The sequence below is a fragment of the Strix aluco genome, chromosome 6 (genome assembly GCF_031877795.1).
Source record: "Strix aluco isolate bStrAlu1 chromosome 6, bStrAlu1.hap1, whole genome shotgun sequence".
NCBI lineage: Eukaryota > Metazoa > Chordata > Aves > Strigiformes > Strigidae > Strix > Strix aluco.
In genome coordinates, this window is record NC_133936.1 from 32,934,675 (window position 1) to 32,950,919 (window position 16,245).

At 38.7% G+C, this 16,245-nt stretch overlaps 1 protein-coding gene across 2 annotated transcripts in view; it reads left to right on the forward strand.

Annotated features, from left to right (window-relative positions):
* Window positions 1-16,245, forward strand: part of HECW2 (HECT, C2 and WW domain containing E3 ubiquitin protein ligase 2) — a 173,494-nt gene that overhangs the window by 87,763 nt on the left and 69,486 nt on the right. For both annotated transcript variants that reach the window (XM_074829571.1, XM_074829572.1), the window contains 2 exons: window positions 1,762-1,869; window positions 13,982-14,076. In XM_074829571.1, coding sequence (XP_074685672.1) covers window positions 1,762-1,869; window positions 13,982-14,076 — 203 coding nt within the window. The remainder of the gene's footprint in view (window positions 1-1,761; window positions 1,870-13,981; window positions 14,077-16,245) is intronic.

Sequence of the window (16,245 nt, forward strand, 5' to 3'; positions counted from 1 at the left end):
AAGAATAAGTACAATTGTTTTAAGTTTTTACTGCCGTGTGCCAGACTTTATGGTGTATGCAGTTCATGTACTATCATGTTGATTTCACATAGAAGGTTAAGCCTGAGGGTATTATATTTTCGAGGATCACAGGCATTAGAACCCTCCTGTCCCTTCTTGCTATCATTGAGATAATTATGAAACTGTTCTGGACTCATCATGATGTTGAGGTGTTCAGCCCACAGCTTTCTAAAAATTCTCAGTCGCCCATGCCTGGAGACATAACAACGTCAGCAGCTTGCCATGGCCACCTCTTGACTCTTCAGAGCTCTTCTAGGTTGTGAACAGGGTGCACAACTTACTCTTGAGCAATCACAGAAGTCCAGTGTGTGTCTGGTAATGCTTTGCATGTCAGTTTGGTGGGATGTGAATGTGTAGAGTGCACTAAGTGTGATTCAGTAGAGTTATCGTGCATACACTGAGGTGAGCAGTCAGAATAAAAAGGAGAAAGAGAAGCTTTAGTGTAAGTTTATATTTTTATGATAAAAGTAACAATGCTGCATTGTTTATTCTTCTTTCGTAAATAGCATAAGGATTTCTAAAATGTAGGTGACAATTCTGTAATCTTATTTATGCGGGAGTTCCTACTGAAGTACAAAGAAAATCTGCTTGAATGGATAGGAGCTTTGTGAACAAAGCCACAGTAGACAAAGTTCTTAGTGAAGTCTTTAAGATTGCAAAATGCATTCAAATGTGTGTAATAAAACAAATTTAAGACTAAGGGACATCAGTTACCACTGGAAGGAATTAGGATGTTGTATTTGAGGTCACAAGTATGATTGTCTAATTAAGAAGTAGCTGCCTAAATGCACCTGTAAAGCGTTACAATGCATACGTCCAAAGAACTTCCTGTACAAAAGAGGTAAGATGGATTTATGTCAGCTTCCTCTGGGTCATCATAGCTAACCTTTGTGCCCTTACAAACAGCTTTTCACTCTGGTTGTCTTTCATTCATACAGCGTTCTGGGTGCCTGAATACAGGCTGGTGTATAAAAAGCAAACCCCAGGACCTGTGTTTGTTAGGACAAAAAGCTTAGTTTGAGAGGGCAAAATACTGATACTGCTAAGCTGATCTGCAGATACTTACTGTTTGCTTCTCCATTCTCTTTTGAATGTATTTTGCTGAATCTCATTTGTATCTCTAGCTTACTAAGTAACAGTTTTGAGCTTTGAGCCTCAAACTCGACTTTACTGATAGAAAATAATTCTGTACCTGTCAGGAAACTGAAAGTGTCAGATTATTTTGGTGTATGTAAACATAGGAATATATTAAAAACTGAAGTAAGTCTTGCTACTTCTAGTTGCAATTCCATACTTCCTAGTTACGGAATAAATGCTAGATTTTCACATCACAGAGCAGGACTGCTGTATAAAACAGTGTGTTAACTCTGTGATGAAGTTTCAATCAGCTATACACTCCCAATAGGCTCTCTGTTGAGTTAGGGAAGTTTTGGAATTTAATAGTTTACCTTGGCGGGTCACCTCTTACAGGAAACCATATATTTACTTTGGCTCTATGTATGTCTGCTCACTCTGCATAAATTGATCTAACTATCAACTGTAAAAGAGAAGCCATTTATCTTTTGCCAGTTAGTTTGATTTTTTTAATTTTTTTTTTAAACACAAGTAATTTTTTGTATCTGGGCCTCTTGAAACAGAAAACCAAGAGAACTACTATTATAAATACTATTTGACGGTTTTTTTTTTCCTTTCCTCTTTCAGATGAGAACTCTCCAGCCAATTTCTGGGATTCCAAGAATCGGGGAGTGACTGGCACGCAAAAAGGACAAATTGTATGGCGAATTGAACCTGGCCCCTATTTTATGGAGTGTGAGTACCTATTTATCCAATGCATATCCAAAGGCAAGCATGCCTTTGTGTCAAGGCAAGTCAACAGGATGGTATTTGATACACATTTCGTCAATCCCTCTGATAAACCAAAGGAATTGATCATATTGCTCTAAAGGGCAGCTCTTTCCAGTGATTTGCTGGACATTATAAAAATGAAGTTGAGCTTAGATGTACATTTGTATTCTAGGAACATTCTTAGACAGCATGCTTAAGTTTAAGGGAGGAAGAAATTGCCTTGTGCAATGTCGTATAGTATGTACACATTGAAAGATGAAGTCCGTTCCCAAGAAGTTTAAAATTTCAGCTGGACAAACATTAACGTTAAATGCACATGAAGGAAGAGGTAATAAGCTAGTAGTGCTTGCTGATATTTGTTAGTATGAAGGTTAGATTTGTCTCTAGGAAGTGCCAGCCTCCTGTCCAGCTCATCAGGATTTCTCAGCTGAAGTTGCATTGTGCTGGGAAATCCACTGGGCAGTTTTGAAATGCTGAGAGTCTCTATGTGACTGGAAGAAAAAGCTTTCACTTGGAACTCCATAAGGAGTATTGGTACCCAAGCTCAAATTGGAGAGCTATGCCACTCTCTTAGGTGACCAGGATTTATAGGAAGCTAAGCCACTGTGCTGTGTGCTTTTTTTAAAAAAAAATTACTTTTTCCTTTGTTTTTTGCTTTTGGATGAAAAGGAGCTATCTTAGCATCTAAAGTATATGATCCCCTAAAGAAACTGATGTTCTAATTGTAGGATATTGTGACTGAGCTTGCTGGAAACTCTGATATGCCAAGCATTGAAGTGGCAATCAGTCCCAAAAGAGCTGTGAGCTGCTCTACCACCTGTTTAGCCTCACAGCAATGAATCTTCCTTCATAAATGAAAAAAAAAAAAATACTCCCACTGTTACTTTACTGTACACTGCAGTGCTGCTAACTATAGGTCTTGGCAGGAATTTTTATCCTCATTAACTGATATAACAGCAATAAATGTATTTCAAGAGGTGTTGTATACCCTGTACTATAAATAATTATTAAAACTTATTTCTAGAACTCATCATTGAATCTTGCCAAGTTACCCTATGTGTTACACAGCACATTAACAAAAAAAGAAAAAAGCTTTAATATGATAAAATTGAATACAATTTCAGGAGTTCATTACAAGAAAAAATGATTGAGCTGAAGATAAAGATCAAGATAATTAACTTTCTCAGTGCCGAAGACAGGGGTATATTAAAGCAGACTAAAATGTATGCTAGGAGAGTTCATTGCTTCATCTTGTACATACACTCTATCAGTATTGCTGCCAATATGGACAGTTTGACTTCAAGGATGTTTGTATCTTTTAGCTGGTTATGTGTTGCTCCATAATGTATGGAGATGAGGCTCTTGAACACTTCTAGTTCATGTGAGTAACCTAAACTAATGCTTCAAGAACTAGCAGTTTTGACTTAAAATCAGCTGCAACAGACTTTGCGACTAACTGCACTTCGCAACGAACTGATGGAGTGCAGGGTATATGTTCTTTGGTTGTGGTTAGCTTCACTAATGAACAGTTCTGCTGCCATACAATGAACAAGACACAAGTAATTATGCAGCAGCTGAGAACTGTAAAAAGATTGCTTATGAGCATATGTTACTATAGCACATAGTATGGCAGATAAATATGTCACCAGTGACACTTGTGTTCCTTGTGAGAGGCCAAAAATTGCACTGAAACACTTAACTGAATTTCTGATTCCACTTTTTAAACTAGAAGGCTCCACAGATATGTGACATGTTTGCTCAGCAAGGCTTTTTTCTTGTAGCTTATAGGTGGTGAAGCAACTCTGATGCAACTACAGGCAGCTGCTCCTCTTCTTTTTTTTTTTTTTTCTTCTTTCTTTTTTATTCCTCACATCGCTAAATCACCGCTTAGGCAAACGCAGCAGGTGGCTGCACAGTGCAGGTACCACTGCAGAGTCACTGCCTGGGTGTGGGAAGAGCTGTGCTGCCAGGGTCCTCACTGTGCTCTGCAGACACCGTGCCCTGCTAGCTGCAGAGATGAACTTAGCTCCCCTGTTAGCCTCTTTCTCCTGCCACGGTGCTGATGTAGTTTGTACTCTCAGTATAGCACTGCATGTGATGCCACTGTCATAGCAAGGGAGCAAGAGGGAGAGGCAAATGGAGAAGCTAACATCCCCAGTAAATATGTGCCTGATTATCAAAGTTAAGGTGTATCTGATGAATCTGCCATTATTTTCCAAATTTTGAAAGAACTCTACAGTCGTGGATTTCTTGTGTTCAGAAATACCTTTGCTAAGAGGCAGAATATATCAGATACAGGTCATGGTATTAGGGGTTTGTCATATTTACCTCTCACAGTAATGACATGCAGCAGATCATTAGCAACTTGACCATGCTCCTCTAGGAGTGAAAGGAGCAAGTGGAGAACAATCCCAGATTCAGCAGTGATGTCCCAGAATTTTTGAAGCAGCAGCTCCAATAAGGCAACAATGTCTGGGGGACCAGCGTGGACAAAATGTGTAACTGGATCCATCTAAACTCAGCTGGAAACTAATCACAGCATAGGAGTGCTGGCTGCATCCAACCTCCTGCTCTAACTGGGATCAACACTTGACCCGGTCAACTGTGGTTTGTAAAGCACAGTATGGAAAACCTCAAGGACAGAGATTTCACAGATGCTGTAGGTAACCTTTTCCAGTGCTGCAGTATTGTTCCAGCTGAAAAGATTTTGCTGGTCTTCAATCTGAATTACCAACACTTAAATTTGGGGCCACTGCCCCTTTTAAAGTCTTCTGATAGGCCTGGAAAGAGTTGAGTTTGTAATATTTGTCTTGCCTTAACCTCCTCTTCACCAGACTAAACAAGGCCAGATCCTTCAGCCTCTTCTCATAGCTCACATTTTCTCCATTCCAACCATCTTTGTAGCCCTCTGCTCTTCCCTCTCCATTTTTGTGCATGCTCTTGAACCTAGGGACCCAAAACTAAGCACAGTATTCCGCACCAGTACCAAGTAGAGGGAGCCAGTAACTTCCATCTGCTGGCCACACACTTTCTAATGTAGCCTGTGAGGTGGTTTGTTTTATTTCCAATGAGAGCATTCAGTTTGGTGTCCATCATGAGCCCAGTTCCTTCTCAGCAAGGCCGCAGCTTTGTCAGTTTGTTCAGAGGCCATAGTGATGCACGGGTTCGTTCCACCCCTGGTGCAGAGACTTGCAAATCTCCCTCTTGAACTTGATGCCATTACTGTCGACCCAGTCCTCTAGCTGTTCTTTCTCTGATGTGTAAAGAAGCTCCAGTGGACTGATGGTAAGATAGGTATCTAAGTGAGTTAGAGCTGGGCTTATGTCACTACAGGGTTTTCTGGATTGGAGCTGTTTCATGTTTGGAGCACAGACAGTGCTATACCTATATGATTGGCAGGCTCCCTACTCTACCTATACACAAGGAGAAGAGGGGGATATTTGCTGCAAGCCTGGGAAGCCTTGAACCAGCTCTGGCAATGAGGACTGATGATGCTTGTGAACAGAGAGAGTTATGCTAAATAACTACAATAATCCTTTAGAATTTACGGTCAAAACTGACCTGAACTTGTCTTTTTGTCAAGAAAAGGAATAGAAGTTACTAAACGTTGAATTATGAGTTGGGATCGGTCAGCATGCTATCCCAAAGACTTTGGTTGTGTTTTTTCCCTAGCAGTGTCTGTGCTTAGGGACATTATGTATCTTTTCACCAGTAATGTAACATCTCTGTAGGGTGAAGTGCAGAGGATGGTAGCGTTGCTAACAAGCCATATGCAAACAAATTTCATGCAGAAGGCGTATTTCCATTTTAATTGCATTAATGTTAATCAGTGGGAGTCAGCTGCATTGGGCCCCAGATTCTTTCTCCAATCCTCAGATTTGTATCTTTTAAGAAAAGCATTTTATGCCTTAATTTGGGAAGCTGTTTTTCCATGAGCATACTTGTAAACTTATTAATAGTTTCACTGTGGTCTGTGGAATTTATGCGTATGTTTAAAGGTAGGCCTTGGATAAGCATTTTTCTGAATTTTGCATTACTGTGTATGCACAGTCTTGTAACTCAATTTTCCAAGTCATTCCATTTATTCCTCTTAAAATCCCTCCCTATGAATTCATCATCTCCTATTTCCCAAGCAAGTAACATATAAAGGCATAGTTTGCCATCTGCTCTATTCAGATCAAGCAACCTGCAGAAAGAAGGGCAGGGAGAGTCTCATCATCTTCATACTAAAAACAAGACATTAATTCTCCCCAAAGCATCCAAAATTAGTGAAACAAGGATGATCAAAGAAAACTCTCACTTGCTCTGGACAAAAATCAACACAAAAAATTCTGTAGACTCTACCCTGAGAAGGGAGAATCAAAGAAATTAACAGTGAAATAATGAGAAATGAACTTAATGTATTCCAGAAATACAAGCAGCCTCTGAGGGAAGTGGCTGAGGAAGGGGAGGGTGGGGAAGAGTATGCAAAGGAGAAAGAAAATACTTGCAAAGTATGAAGTCCAGCTCACCATCACAAACAGCTGGTGTCCTTAAGCTGTCACTTCAAGACTAAGTGAGAGGCTCTGAACTGCAGAGCTAACAAGTACGGAGGCAGGTGTTCCTCTTTCTTTCCCTGAGGAAGGAGCAGGCGTGCCATATAAGCATGAAAGGGAACTCAGTCATTTTAGAGATTCAAGAAGGTGAAGTTGAGCATCAATATGCCTGAGATGCTGTTTCCTTACTCGCATAGTAGAAGTGGCTTTAAAACATCTTGCTCTGAGGCTTGCTAAAATGTGGGGGAAGGAAAACAATGACTCACTAGAAGGCTCCTTCAAGTTGTTTGCTGTGTAAACTACAGAAGGATTGCTAAACGTGGCCACAGCTCTACAAACAGTTTGCATCCTTCTCCTGTAAAAGGGAAGAACAAGTTCAAGGAATATTATTCTGAACAGGTGCCAACAGTGTGAAGGTGCAACACAGCTTAATGCTCTTATGTTTTGTGTGGTCATCTGGTATTTAGCATGGCATCAGACTGTTTAGTACATCAGAACCTTTAGTCTCTGGTGCAAGAGAGGCCGCAGTTGCCCCAGGAGTGATTTTAGATAGTGGAGTGTTTATCTGGGAGTAGCAGTCTGTGAGCTTGGCATGGCAGAGGCTCCCTTTGGGGCATCGTGGTGAAACAGAGAGGATGGTGTATTCCTTATGGAGAACAGAGCTAGCAGAAGGATGGAGTGAAATGATCCATGGAAAGGCTGGTGATAGAAAAAGCATGTGAAAGGAAGCTTGAGTTTTATGAAGACTAGTTGATAAAAGTTGCTGCTCATTTATAAACTGCGGCTTCTAAGTCAGTTTTCTGCAATACGGGGAAGGACAGATCGTGTTGGAGGTGCCATGGGAGGGAGATTCAGTATAGTACAGTCACTGTCACGTGACAGGTAACTGGTGCTCATGCACTTCCATATGCAGAGGCCCCAGAAGTTAAAATCTGTACATGTTCTCATAGGTAGAACAGCCTGGGGACTATTTTCTGCTGCTGGGAGCGAGTGACAGAGTGTGGCTTGTGCCCGTGCAGCCAACCCCTTCCCCTGTGTCAGGGATGCATGGTCACTGTTCAGCAGTGCGGATGGTCGTGTGCTCACAGTTGAGTCCCTACCATGGTCCTGCCTCGTTTATTAGTACAGGCATAGACCAAGAGGATCTTTGAGACTGTATTGGACTTGTATTTATAAGTTATAGCCTTGATCCCATGAGTATTACTTACAGTATCCACAAGAAACACCTTCACCTACTTTACCTGTAGTGTAATGTCTTTGTTGTTATTTATGACATTCAATGTCATAGTCATTACTGTGAGTAGAATAGAAATACATTGATTTGCATCTATTTTCTTTACTGATACTGTGGCTTATGTCTTGAAGAGTAATCCATAGTGGCAGCTGTTGGGATTCATCCAGAGACTGCCAGTCTTGTCACATCAATCATTTCTGAATCACCCTTGGGATGTTTGTGGTTAAATTGCTTCTGGTGCCACACTGTGATGCAGTGACTACACAGATGCTGTCTGTTTTGTACTTAAAATCTTGGGTTTGTGGCATGAGTAGACTATGAGATATATTCAGAAAATGTGGTAATAGATGTGTTTACATTACACTGGTATCATGTTATGAGGTTTTGTCTGGAGTTATCTGTATTCAGTCCCTATTTCCATGAAATTATAACTTTTGCGAAAATAGTGTATTGAGACTGAAACTGCCATACTTTGTAGCTAGCAGAGCAAACTCCCAGTTCCCTTTTTTGTTAAAGAAGTTTATATATATATAGAAGGAAAAAAAATACCAGTTTCATAATTGATGTGCTTTTAGCTTTTAAGGGCTGCTGTAGCAAAGTTGTTACTACAGAGACGAGCCCAGTTTAGTATTTTTAGTGGTTTTGATAAGAATGGTCAATGTTAATGAATGTTCTATCAACATAATTCAGTACTTGTATGCAGTCTTTATATTTTTTGAACATTTAAATTAAATTCTAAAAAGGTCGTGGTTTTCTCACATGGAATTGTTCTGAGCCTGTAACGCTCGTCTGTGTAGCACCCTGTGACCAGAGCCCTTTCAGTGGTCTGTCTGGGGACTCATGGTTATTGTCCCCACCCTATTTATAAACACATTCACTGAGTTAGAAATACTTCTATTATTCTTCTGCTATTTATATCTGTTGTCTCTTGACAGCTATTTTTTGAGTATCACAAATAACTGAAACAGGATCAGGTCTTGTATTTTTTTACATGTGTGGCAAGCCTTGTTGACTTCCTTAAGCACATAATACCCTCAGTGTTTTGTTTTAAAGGTTAGATTATAGTTAAATGCTTTGCCAAACTGGAATATAATAGGCAATGCACGTGACTGTAAATACGAATGTCTGAGTGACAGCAAAGTGAGCGGGGCTGGCAGGGATATGTAGGCTCTGTTGTCTGAACAACCACTTGTCCAAGTAGTTTCCTTTGAAGCAGGTTAGATGAGGAGAGACCACTGGGACATAAACATTTTTTATTATTGATCCTAGTCTAAAAACCTTTCTGTAAGTCTGCTTAAGTCCCTTTCTAGGGTTTTTTTTTTAATCATTCCTTCTGTAGAATAAATTCTATGATATACGTGCTGAGAGAGACGGCCAGTACCTGGAGGCAGCCAGCTTTTGCACTTGCGTTCTGCTGCTGTGTTTGCTATGCAGTGCTGTTCCCAGTAGGAAGTAATTGAAAAGGTACATGGTTAAAGTGATGCAGACAATACAATGCTAAATGTCCAAACAAAAAGGTTGTGTTCACTGAACTGTCATGCTAAGGAAAAGAAATTCAGCTGACAGGGTGTGCAGAGCACTTCTAAATTCCTGCAGTTGTCTATGAGGTGTTTGGGTTCATCTGGGAAAAATTAGGGTTTAACTCAGTGCCTTTTCCCTGAACTGCATCTCCCTTTATAGCTTTGTAAAGCCTGAATGAGAGTGACTTAATTTGTTCTAGTGACAAAGTTTTCTTAAATAAGTTTCATGGAACATGCGGTCATATTTTTCAGATAAGTTTACATAGTGTCAGTTTTTTCCTCATTGAATGTTGGAGGGCATATGTTTATGTGTTCTTACAGTGAACACATTTGTTTTCCTGAATTATCAGTCTCGTGGAAAGAGTGCATTCTTCTAGAATGATGTTCATATGTTTATGTATTCCAAGTTTATGTATTCTGAGTATCTTTCTATCCTAAAGCAATTTTGTGATGGACAAAGTTTAAGTATTAAAGGCAGTAAAAAGGTAGTTAAAGTGGAGGACTTCAGGGAATTAGTGATGTTTTAAAAGCAAGCTGTTGTTTGGTGTAAACTGATCTAATTATTATTGAAGAGGCAAGAGTGTATGGTCCATAGAGGGAAGTACAACACTATCATTTCATGCAGGAGTTCTTTTGAAATTCAAATGTCAATGTTTGAGTCCCAGATAACTTTGTTAATTCCAACGTTTTTATGTAATGGACCTGAGCTATAAAACTATAGTTATAAAATGGTAACATCTATTGGCTTTTAAAGAAGGGGATTATGGTTTTATGGAGTGTTCAGATTAATTAACATATATATCATTTTTATGTGGCTGTGTGATAATTTTTGAAGAATCATAGATACCCCAATTTAATTTTTATCTTATTTTTAAATGAAGAAGGAATTTCTTGTGGTCCATATGATGTCTGGAGGAATGTCAATGACAATGGGACATGTGTGGTGTCAAGAACACAGAGCTAGGTACAGTCATTTTTTTCCCCCCATGAATGAAAGTACTTTTTGTTCTGAAATATCAAATTTTTCTTTAATGAGACAGCAAATAGTCCTGTGGTCAGGTACAGATATCTTTCCCTTGCTGGATTTACTGCTATTAACTTTTTCATTACAGATCACATACAAAGCAAGCTAATTAACTTGTTGAGGGACGAAGTAGGAAAGAAAAAAAGAGAAGTGCAAGTTTTCCCCTGAAGGAAACACATGAAAGCAAGGTGGCAGGAAAAATGAAAGAAACTGGGAAAAGTCTGTAGGTGACGCATGCTATTGTGCAGTTTACAGTATAGAACAATTCAGACGAAGCCTGTGTATTAATATGGTATTGAACTCAACTCTCTAAATATTTAAAGTGCTGTTTGCAGATAATTGAACTTACTGTTTCTGAAGAGGTCTGTGTATTTATGGGGCCTTAGTTATAGATAGTAGGCCGAGATGTGTTCTTTCTATCAGGAACAGCCACAGATACCTGTTTTCAATATATTTGGAGCTCAGGAATCTATCAGTCATCAAGAAAAAACTATTCTAATCAACATTTTTACTGATAACACAGTACAGGAAATGTCAAAAAGCTAGATCCTCAACTTTTTTGAACTGACGGGGTACCTCTGAGATTTCTTCTACTGTTAAGTATTAACTGCAGTTTCTAGCATTATTGGCCACCAAAAAAAATTACTTAGCTGTCTGTGGAGGGGTTGTATTCTTGCTATGTAGAAGATCCAGTCTTACAAACCTGTATTCACTTGGGCAACATCTGCATGCATGTGATGGGTAGCCCGTTTTTCAATTTCGTGCTGAATTTCAAGCACAGCTTCTCTTGTGTTAATCCTGTCAACATAATGTCAACAGCAGGTCTGCTGTTCCTGTGTGTAGTGCTGTATAAAGCCCAAACTAAATCAATGCTGCTTCTGTTGGGAAGTGGGAGAAAAAGTCTCCACATTGTGTTTTTAAGTGCTCTGCTTTTTCTAATTATTTCTAGCAGTAAGTCCTGAAGATTTTTTTTTTTTTAAATTTAGTTCATGTGAAAGGGATTGTCCAATCTATTTCTTCAATCACACATCATGTTCTTCTATCACCAGCCACATACAGGTATTGAAAAGTACTGTATGCTCGTAGAAGTCATTGAGAGAAAGAAATCTGAGGATGCAAAGCTTGTAGCATTGCATTTCAGCCTTTAAGGGAACGTACATGTCAGTGTAGTGAGAATATATTACAAACTTTGGTCCACCATACGTTGTGGTCTCTTTGTGGGTAGAAGCAGCAGCTGATAACCTTTCCATTGCTAGATTCTTTTCAGAAGTGATGAACTGAGAGAAGATAGTCAGTGACAACAGACTGAATAAACAGCAGCTCCAGAAACTCTCTGAAAAATAAAGCTGGGTTCACAATAAAGCTGAGCAATGTATCTAGAAAGTAGAAGTCTTGGTGGAATAGTCTGTTGTCTTACCATACTCTCATGTAGTCATAATAAGTTCACAATATGATTGAGAGATGGTCAAGACTTGAGTCCTGGTTACTTAGTATGTGCATTTTACAATAGGGAGAGTCCAGCACTTGGTATAGATCGCGTCAGCTTTTGCAGGTGCTGAAAGTCCAATTTTATGTGAACTAGAAATTCTTGTGTGTCCATTTGGATATAAGCATTGTTGTTAGGTCAACAGAATTGCTCAGTTTAGGAAGAACTTGCAGGTCCTGACCCATAATTTTTAGGTCTGATGAGCCTTTGTAGGTGATTAGAAACCGTCTGCCTTTTGAATTTTGCTGTAAAGCTTGTGGTAAATAGAGCATGTTTTGACTGTGTGTATGAACTCAGCTGTGAGGAGGAGGAAGTGGGATCAGCAGCTCCTTCACCTCATAAGTCCCTGGAGGCACTGTCAGCCAGCCACTTTGCTTTGAAGGGTAGTTCTGAGGTTCTTCCTCTTTGTTCTGAAGGGGAAGATAGTAAATAAATGTTGACCTGTAACTGCAGCAAATTTAAAAATAAATAAACAAACAACCCTTTTTGGTTGAGCAGGCTTGCAGGATGGATTTCTGATCCTTCTGAGTAGGGCTGCTAAGTGGGTATTTTATCTTGCAGTGATGAAACACCTCAGCCCTCAAGGAATCATGCTGTATGTGTCTCAAAACCTTATACAAAACATTGCAGTTTTGTACTTTAGGACTACCGACATACTGTTAAACCACGTCAGAGGAATTGAACTGTCAAGACTTTTATCCACACCCTCTGGTGTGTCTGAACTGGCTGCTGTAATTTCGGTCTGCCTGTGGCCATTTCTGTACCGAAAGGTAAACCCTCATCAACCTCTCACAGAAGAGTTATCCCAGCGGAGAAGGAAAACAGAGACATTGTTCCAGATAGGGAAAATCCCACAGGATCAAGGGTAGCCATAATTATAGTTGTTCTGCTGAGTTGGAAGAATGCAGAGGAACAACAGTGGAGGTCAGGCTTCGGTTAAACATAATACTCTTTTGTTTGCAGTAAATGCAGTTTAACAAACAAAACTTTAGTGGGACCAGAAACATGGTGCAACGTTTACCTTTCTGTGTTCCAATAAAAAGTGCTTCAGGCTTCTTTCAGATATGTGTCATGTAACTTCTTCCAAAGTCTGACAAGAATCATCCCAGTAGCAAATGTCTTGGTAAGCCTTTTTCATAGCTGATTATGTTGAAATAGTAGCAGAAATACAAGCTGTAGAATTAGGTAAGTTACTTTTTTTGTCTGTTAAGTAACAGAAGGACCCAACACACAAAGAGGAGATAACCAGCCGCTCTATTCTTAATTTTCTGTTGAAGTATTTCTGAAGACAGATCACTGAATAATGGATCCTATTTGTGTAGACTGAGCTTTCAGGAGTAGACTGAACAGCATATAAATAGCTTTCCACCATGATCCGCCATACTTGCATCTTCACTCCTACCAGAATGTCAGAATATCTGTACAAACTCTTAAGAGCTTGAGTTTTATAGTATTTTATCTTATCCTCAAGTTGTGTCTGTTTATTTTACCAGCATCAGGGGTATTTTTGGTTTGGCATACTAAACGATAGTAAAAGGTTTGAAAGGTCACACAAAAAGGGAAATCTTATCAGTTGGGATCTGCAGGAGTTAATACAAGATGCAGTACTTTTAAACATTTTCATCAGTGGTTAGAAATCCACCTATGTGTATAAGGCTGTAGAGAGAGGTCTCCATTTTCATATGATTAAATAATTTAAGAATAAAAAATATGTGTAATTATTTTTTGATTTGCAACTTACAAACCTGCAGAAAAATAAGAGTTCACGTTAACCCTATTATGTTGAAATGGACTTGTCTTCAGAGATCAGTACTGATCTCATTTCCTTCCCTCTGGACTCATGAAAAACAAAAGTGGATTTGTGTGAACTGTGGCTTGTGAATACTTAGGCCTTTCTTACCCAATAGTGACCACAGACATCTCTCACTTCAAGAACTGGAAAAAAATGAACTGTTGGTATTTTACTGACTGAGTAGAAATCTAGATAAAATTTTTTTTTTTTTTAAAAAGGCATCATTTACCAGCTCTTTAGCTAAAAACTCTATTCAGACTTTCTTTGAGACAGGTTTCCAATTTTTTACAGGTTGAGAGAAAATGTATTTCAGTTACAGTTACTGTGTGCTTTTATAGCAAAGACCTATCAGTCAACTGCCCAAACTCGGACTCCGTGAAGAGAAGTGAGCTGTGACTCCCTGTATGAACGTGTTCCTTTCATTGTCTCTCTCTTACCTAGGGTCAGTCATGAAGGGTTTAATGTGGTTTTTGCTTTCTTTTCAGCTGAAATAAAGATCTGTTTTAAATATTACCATGGTGTTAGTGGAGCCCTCCGAGCTACTACTCCATGTATCACTGTGAAAAACCCTGCTGTGATGGTAAGTTTAGATTATTTGTTCATTGTATTTGTATAAGATGATAATAGTAACTGTCAGACAAACCTATCAATATCAGTCTCCTAGTTTTACCATTGACTGCATTGTTTTTGCCAAAAATTATATTGCCTGACGAAAATCACCAAAATTGGGAAATGCTTTTCATGGTTTTGTATTGTTCATGATAAAATAACAGTAAAAAGTTACTGAGCTTAACTGAAATCTTCTATGCTAAGGATTTTATTTTGCTTGATTTCAATTTTGAGGCTTACAGTTTGCTGTAATTTAACACCATAATAGAAATCTTTCACACTGGTTATATAACTCAAACTGAATCCTTATCAGAAGTCTCCATTTCTTCTTATTTGTTAATATTAAAAATGAAATTGCTGCTGAGATAGTGTCACAGATTACAACTGTTAGTATAAAAATGAAACTGGACAAAACTGCTCTTGCAAAAATTACTGAATTTTGAGTTTTCATATACCACTGAAATTTAGTAATTCTCTGAGAATTATTGTTGTCCTATGCTTTCGAGACTTGTTCTTTTGAAAGACTATAAGTTTTAGAGGAGTTTTTTTTAGTTATTTAAATAAGTTGTGGAAGAAGGGCCTTCCAAACTTGTATCCACGTGCTTTTGATGGAAGTTATTTATCGAATCGGCTAGCTCTTCAGTTGACATGAAGTTTCATAGTGCATTTGCTTCATTGATATTAGCTGCCAAATATTTAAGATCGCATCTGTCAGGATGGTGCCCTGACAGCTTCAGTGTTGAAGATACTGTAGAACACAAGTTACTCAGACTGAATAACTTTTATTCCGATCCTGCACTTTTTCAGCATATATACAAGTGCATGCTATGGGCTATACGATACTATATGTGCTATACTAGACTTTATATCTCATTATACCAAGTGGTTTTTCTTTTTTTCTTTCTCTTATAATTTCAGACCTAGGTAATAGCATCATTTAATTGTCAGATCTGAATAAGAATAATATAATTTTGCAGCAGGCATATGAACTCTTGATATTTTACAGAAGAAAATGTGTTACAGTTAATGATCTTGACAGCCACTGTCTTTAATATCAATTTATAAACTAAAGAAAGTAGGGTGGCCTGATTTTGAACAAAAGAAAAAGCGCATCTCACAATAACCCTTAAAATGGGCTCTATGTTGCACAGTATCATTACTGAAAAGCGGAATGATTATGTTGGATGGATAAACCATTTGAACTTGTGTGTCTTCTTGACCTTGTCACACTAGCCACCAATATTTTTGAGATTAATTGCACAGAAAGACATCTGAACTTCTGTCTTTGAATATGCATTTATTTACTTGATAGATACCTGAAGACCTGTGTTTCAGAGTCATTGGTCAGTCTTGAGGGGTTAACTGGCTGTCGTTATTTAAATTTCTTTCCTTTGAAAGGTAATGCAGGGTCCTGGGTATTGTATGGAATTTATACACCTGCTAGAAGGTGCAATTGTATATAAATGTTTTTGTTTGCACTAATAGTACAGACTTCCAGTAACAGTGAGGTGTTTGTTTCCCTGATGAGAATGTCATATGACAACTCAGATGAAACTTCCTAAAAATATCACATTGGATTAGTTATACATAACTATACCTATTGCTAAATGTTAATATCTCACACCATTTTCATGGTTTTGGTGTTGAGCTTTAGCACTGTGCAGTAGAGAATGCTTTGATCTCTTGGCACTGGTCATGTCTGTTAGAGGTATGCTGTTTGTGGAAGTGGTAAGAGAGTCATGGTGTTACCACTCCCTTTTTTAAAGCTGCAATAAATTACCTGCTTACTTGGATCATTCTATGTTTTTGCTTTATGTGGTTAGGTGGGTGCCATGTTTCTGGCTTTCCTCAGACTGATGGCACATCACACTAGGCATTTCAGTCCATCTTATTTTTAGATAAGCAACGAACATTCTGTTGTGTTCATTTGAAGTAGTGGAAATACAAGGCCTGATCTAGCATTCAGAAACACTGCGTTGCACCAGATGAGAGAGCCTTTGTAGTGCAAAAATCTAAGCATGTATGCTGGGATGAAGTTTTGTACTTGGCACAGAAAAATTGAAATTGCTCTTCAGATCATAATGGAACAGGAAAAGGTTATATAGCAAAACCATAGAAGTGCTAGGGAACACCGTTACAA